This window comes from Amia ocellicauda, chromosome 3 (assembly GCF_036373705.1).
Source record: "Amia ocellicauda isolate fAmiCal2 chromosome 3, fAmiCal2.hap1, whole genome shotgun sequence".
Classification (NCBI taxonomy): domain Eukaryota; kingdom Metazoa; phylum Chordata; class Actinopteri; order Amiiformes; family Amiidae; genus Amia; species Amia ocellicauda.
The window spans coordinates 45,434,693-45,441,553 of NC_089852.1; the positions used below are offsets into that span (position 1 = coordinate 45,434,693).

Below are 6,861 nucleotides of genomic sequence, written 5' to 3' on the forward strand. Positions count from 1 at the left end.
TTGTGTAGGGGAGCGTCTTAATAGTTAAAGCGGTCATTGGTAGTAGGACTTTTAATTTAATCAACATTTATGCCCCTAATGATGGTAACGAGAGGATTGCTCTTTTTAAACGTCTTCCTGGTGTTTTAGATCAGTGTGAGCCCACTGACTTTCTTTTATTGTTTGGTGATTGTAACTGCTCTGAAAACTGTAGGCTTGATTGCAATAATACCGTAGAGCCCAACCCTGGGTTGGTTAGAGAGCTGAAATCAGTGTTGACAGCTTATGATTTGGTGGACGTTTGGCGAATTACACATACAACTGACAGGCAGTATACGTGGGCTAAATGCAGTGTGGGAAGGGTCTCCTTGGTCAGGCTGGATAGATTGTATATTTTTAGACACCAACTAAATAGCTTCATTTCACCGAAGATTTATCCTACTGGGTTTTCTGATCATAGTTTAGTGGCAGTAGAAGTGTTTTTTCCTTCTGAACGGGCTCAGTCCTCTCATTGGCATCTAAACATTCAGTTGTTACATGATACTAAGTTTTTGAAATGCTTTGCATTTATTTGGGAAAGGTGGCAGAGGCAAAAACATACCTTTCCTTCCCTGAGTGAGTGGTGGGACATGGGCAAAATTCAGATAAAACTGCTCTGTCAGCAGTACACTGAAAACATTACACGGAGGATTAGCACAGTGATGAGAGAACTGGAGGCTGATATTTCCGAGCTCCACAGAGCTTTGGAGTCTGATTTCAGAACTAGGCTGTTTGAAGACCTGACTTTGAAGAAGCGCGGGTTAGCGGATGTGTTGGGCACGCAGGTACAGGGGGCACTTGTTCGCTCCCGGTCTCTGAGTTTGTCGCAGATGGATGCACCTACACAGTATTTCTTTGCCTTGGAGAAGAAGACGGCACAGCGTAAGATGATGCACTGTTTACGGACTGCAACTGGCCAGCTGCTGCAGGAGCCTGGGGAGATTCGTGGACTGGCGGTCCAGTTTTACAAAGAGCTGTTCACGGCTGAGGTTGTGGACGAGTCGGTGGAGGCTCGCCGTTTCCTCATGGACCTGCCTGTAGTTCCTGAGGTGGAGAGGCAGCAGCTTGAGGGGGAGCTGACACTGCTGGAACTTTCTGAGGTCCTCAGTGGACTGAACACTGGGAAATCACCAGGCATTGACGGCCTACCAGTGGAGTTTTATCGCACTGTATGGCCACAAATAGGAGGAGATCTGTGTGCTGTCTTTTCTGAGTGCGTGCAGGACTGTGAACTGCCTCTGAGCTGTCGGCGTGCGGTGCTGACTTTACTCCCCAAGAAAGGGGACCTCTCTGACATCAAAAACTGGCATCCAGTCAGTCTCCTATGCTCAGACTATAAGATTCTGTCCAAAGCCTTGGCCAATCGCTTGCGTACAGTGCTGGGTTCTGTGGTGCAACCGGATCAGACGTACTGTGTGCCTGATAGGTCTATTTTTTATAGCATTTTTTTAGTGCGGGATATTTTGGCTGCTTCCAGTCTCTTCGGTTTTAATGCTGGTCTCATATCCTTAGATCAGGAGAAGGCTTTTGATAGAGTAGATCATTCCTACCTTTTTAGTGTTTTTAGGGCTTTTGGCTTTGGTCCCAGGTTTGTGGGGAAAATTGAAGTCCTCTATCGTAATGTTTTCAGTGTTCTGAAGCTTAATGGTGTGCTTAGCTCTCCCTTTCCGATCCACAGGGGAATCCGTCAAGGCTGTCCCCTGTCTGGAATGCTGTACTCACTGTCTGTAGAGCCCCTCATCCATAGACTCCGCTCTCTACTGACTGGTCTCTCTATTCCTGATGTGCCCATGAATCCTGTGAGAGTGGTGGCCTATGCTGATGACATCTCAGTGCTTATCACCAATGATGCTGATGTCAGGGTGCTAGGTGACTGCCAGGAGTGTTTTGAGAGAGTGTCCTCTGCCAAAACCAACTGGCTTAAGTGCAATCCCTTTCTGATGGGGGACTGGGGAGGTGGAAGCCCCCCAGCTTTACCGGCAGGGCTGCAGTGGAACAGGCGTGCTTCCAGTGTTTTAGGGGTGTGGCTGGGGGCGGGCGGAGGGGCTACAGAAAATTGGGATGGGGTGCTGGAACGTGTACAGGGCAGGCATGCACTGGATCAAGCAGAGTGTGCTGTTTTTGCCTGTGCAGGAAGGGGGGCAAGGGTTGATGGATGTCTGTAGTAAGGTGGTGGCTTTCAGACTCCAGTCTCTACAGAGGCTGCTTTTTGCTCTGAGCCTCATCCTTGGAGGGATCTGGCATTTGCGTTTTTGCACAGAGTAGGTGGTTTGCACTGCGATAGGCAGCTGTTTTTTTTGGAGACTGAAAAGTCGGTTTTACCTGTGTTTTACCAGCGACTTGTTACTGCGTTACAGATGTTTAAGGTACGCTATGATTTCGGGTCTTTGGGGTCGAGGGGTCTTTTGGAACAGCCCCTGGTTTTTAATCGGTCCCTGAAGTGTTCACTTTTAAAGTCAGAGAGTTTTAATTCTCTGTTGGTGGGGTGTTTTAAAGTCGGTCTCTTTATTGATATGGACCAGCACAGGTGGAAGACCCCTGCTGTCCTAGCCGCTGTGTTAGGGGTCCGGTCTTAACGAGTTATTGGTGTGTTTTTAGAACAGCTGCACTCAGCTTTTTCCAGAGAGGCTCTGTTGCTGCTGAGGGATTTTTTCTCGTGGGAAGTGGACCTGCAGCCTGAGCCCCCAGTGATGTTTTCTCTGATCAGCAGTGGCGCAGTGTTTGGTTACACTGGGGAAGCTGCTGCAGTTTAAGGACAACTATGATGTCCTATTTCAAGGATTAGACAAAAAAGCACTTTATTATTTATGCATCAAGATTCGGCACTACCCTGACCTTCGGGACCTGCCTGACACTCACTGGCGTGCGCAGTTAGGTGTCGTGCCTTCTATCACTCCTGCTTGGTGTGGTCTCTATAGACCACCAATGCAGAAGAGAGTGGGGGACCTGCAGTGGAGAGTTCTGCACAGCATTGTTGCTACTAACGCTTTTCTATGTGTCATTCTGCCATGTGTGTATACTGCCAGCATAGGGAAACGGTGTTCCACTGCTTTTTACATTACTCTCGGCTGGGTGTCCTGTTCTCTGCCACAGTGTTTATTTTTGGGGTAAAGCACTGCAAGAACAGGACTAGCACATTACAACTGGTGAACTTCCTCTTGGGCCAGGCCAAGATGGCCATCCTCAAAAGTAGGAAGAATACGGAGAGAGGGGGTCCACTGGGGATGCGGGGCTGCTGTTTATAGTGCAGGTGACATCCAGGGTGAGACTGGAGTTCACCTATTGAAGACTCTGTATAGGAAAGCTGAAGAAAGTGTTTTGTGATAATTATATAATGTTTTATATTAATAATAATATGCAGACCAAGCAAAGTAAATGTATTATGGTAACAACAACCATTTTGCAAGTTGTTCAGGGCATACCCTCTAGACATTCCTGTCAATAATAGAAAAGATCAAACTGCAGAGAGAGGGCCCACAGCTGTTTGTTAAAAAGTCTGTTTGTGGACTTAATCTTTTCTCCAGATAGGCAGGAACTGTTTTTATTAATGAGCGATTGACAGTTGTTAAATAAGATCCGTGGGATCAGACCTTTCCTAGTATATCAAAGGAAGACATCTGTTCTTTGGATCCCACACCTCTTCCGAGGAACACTACCATGAACATTACCTCGAGATAACACTCTGGCAGACCCCGGCCACAGATCCACATGTCCTGCAATGCATATAAGGCTGACCACATGTGCTGTTCAATAAGTATCTGCTGAGGTAGAGTGCTTCCATGTCGGGCCCCTTCCAGGCCTGGCAAGTTAAATAAATACATTTACCATCTATGCATCCAGACTTCTTCACCTGGTCCACCGACTGGACATGTTCCTGTTGGTGTGGGGGGTGGGGGGAGTGTTGTGTGAGGTTGTGAACGGTGTCCTGCAGATGACTTTGTGAGTTGTAGGAACGTGGAGGGAGGGTGGGTGCTGGGTTTTGTGAATGGTGATTCGGGAGTATACTGTTATTTATTTATTTATTTATTTATTTATTTATTTATTTATTTATTTATTTCCTGGATTCCTGGCATGTTGTTTTCATTTTTATGCAACAACCAAAAGAGAGACAAATTTGACATGGAATTAACTGTTTGTTAGTTTTGTTTCGTTTGTTGAATTGTCTATAGCAAGTCTTGAACTATCCTTGTTTTTCTGTACCAGTCTATCGTTTTGTCTGTCAGTTTTTGTCCATTTGTGTCTGTTAGTTTTTGTATTTTTCTATCTGTCTTTTGTGGGTTGGGGGTCTTGCAGGTTTTGTGGTTTGGTGGACTGGAGTATACTGTGTATTTGTATCCTGTATTTGTGGAATAAAGTTCAATTTAAAACCTATATATAATAAATAAAGATGTTCTATATTAGAGAGTTAGAATTTGCCTTATGTAGTAGTAAATGCAAATGAAAATAAACATTATTGACAGTTAAATCTACTATCAATACTGTATTAAATAGTGAAGTCTATTTTTTAGAAATGTTATGTATTCATATATAACCCTCACCTCTAAAAAGTAATCAGCCTGTTACTCTACATTTTCTGATAAACGCTGTTATTGTTAAGGAAAGTGTGACGTCCCTACAGACACTGTACTAGTAGTTATTTCATAGGATACAAACAAAATATTAACTTCAGCAGTACACTAAAGCTAGATATGTGCCAGTATGTGCGTTTTCTCCCTGCCTGCCTCATCTTTGACTACTGTGCTGTTGTCTGCAGCTGCAGTAGAATCAGAACTTGTTGAAAACAACTTTGTTAATTTGGCACATTTAGCAGCTTCTGCATCAAGAGCCTTTTCTTAATCTCTCTTGCTTTTTTTGACACCACCTTTCCGTTTCTTCCAATCCGTCTCTAATGAATGAGAGTGAAAGCGAGTCTCAGGAGTGTTTGACTTTGAATGTGAATTTGCATAACCATTAATTCAGCCTCGTCCTTAGCCAATCAGAAAGCTGGGCTGGCCCATTGATCTTTGTATCGGGGCTGGCAGTTGCACATATCAACCAAATGCTCATTTTGTGAAAACCATACATATTTTCTCAACTGCGACCAGCCCACCGAACTGAAAAATGGTCCGGCCCATCTGGCATTTGCCATGATACACTCACATCTTATAACATTAAAATTTCTCTTGTATACCCCATATATAATTCATAGACTACAAAGTAAATATGTATGTTCTTGTGATCTTGTCAGAATAAATGCATTGAATAGTAGAGTACTAATAGAGTAGTTGGAATACTTTACAATAAAAGAGTGAAGTTTGTAATTAAATGTTTAATTTAATTACCAATGTTTCAGTAGGTGTACTTTTCTATATTTTGTTTTTGTATTTGGTCTTTAAGTACACAAATTTATTGATTTACCACAGCAATTATTTTGTTTATTTTGTAAAGCTTTCTAATTGCCCCTATAATCTCCTCTGTTTTTAACGTATAAATGATAGGGTTCAGCATTGCAGGAATGGTGGAGGACAAGGATGTACATATTATCCTGGTATTTGGATGAATAACAGACATTAATGCAGCAATGTATGTGATGAAAAATGGCAGATAACCGATTATTACTAAGATAAAATGGGAGGTGCAGGTTTTCATTGCTTTTAACCGTTCCTCACCTGATGCTATTTTTAACAGTGCAGATAATATACACACATAAGACAGCACAATCAGAGAGAAAGGTACAAAGCAAAATACTGCAATACAGATGATTGCAAGAATGTGTTGTGAGTAATTGTCATTACAGGCCATTCGATACATAGGCCCATAATCACAGAAATAGCTCTCTATGACAATGGATCTGCAATATGATAGTCTGGTGATTAAAAGTACAAGAATTATGTGTAGGGTTGCTGTGAAAATCCAGACACATGCTATAATCACAAACATTGAAGAATTTGTCATAATGATGTGATATCTCAGTGGAAAGCATATAGCAACAAACCTGTCATAGGCTAGTACAACAAGAGTGAGTGACTGCATGGCAGTAGAGAATTGAACAAAGAACATGTTGGCCAAGCAGGCTTCATATGTGATGAACTGAGAATCAAAGAGAAAGGTGTCAATTAACCTAGGGATAAGAGCTGTGCTTTCACAGATGTCAACTACAGCTAAATTGAAAACAGCAACGTATTTAGGCGTGTGAAGATTTTTCTCTGTGTATATAATGAATATGATGAAAAAGTTTGCAAACACAGTGACAGCATAAACAAAGCACAGGAAAATGTAATAGTACTTCACATGTGGGATGTTGGAAAAGCCTTTGATGTAAAAGAACTGAGGCCGAACAAATGCTGCATTGGGAGAAACTGTTGAATTCAAGGAGCTCATGGCAGACTGTGTTGGTGTTTCTTTGACCTGCAAACAAAAAAAGTTATTAACAGATTTGAAGTTAACTGAAAAAAACAAAACAAAAAAAAGACCATGAAAACATTTTTATCAGTAGTAGTTTCCTGCTTCTTTATAAAGGTCACATTTTTCGGAACAACATGGTAAAAAAAATGAATAGACAAATTCATGGTCAAGTATTTTTAAGGTAAATGTTCTTACAACATTTGTTTCTTATTAATGTATTACATATATTATATAAAAAAATCACATATCAACCGACATTATGCAGGCAAACTAGATGCGGTTTCTGTTACTTCTGGTATCTGCCAACATCTCTACAAACATCTCCATTATGTATGTACAGGTGTGCTAGCCCATGAAATCTTTCTTCTGTCATAGTGGAGTGCAAGTATGTTTTGAGTGGTTTTAGTGCACTGATTGATCGCTCCCCTGTTGCTGTCGTGACTGGTATAGTATATGAAC

The 6,861-nt window shown here is 42.2% G+C and overlaps 1 protein-coding gene across 1 annotated transcript; it reads right to left on the bottom strand.

Moving 5' to 3' along the window:
* Positions 1-5,403: 5,403 nt before the first annotated feature.
* On the bottom strand, positions 5,404-6,378 carry LOC136747187 (olfactory receptor 1E16-like). The gene has a single exon (XM_066700140.1). The coding sequence runs from the start codon at positions 6,376-6,378 to the stop codon at positions 5,404-5,406; it is 975 nt and encodes a 324-aa protein (XP_066556237.1).
* Between the last annotated feature and the right edge of the window lie 483 nt (positions 6,379-6,861).

Coding starts and splice junctions, on each gene's coding strand:
- LOC136747187 (XM_066700140.1), bottom strand. CDS start 6,378: ATGAGCTCCTTGAATTCAACAGTTTCTCCCAATGCAGCATTTGTTCGG.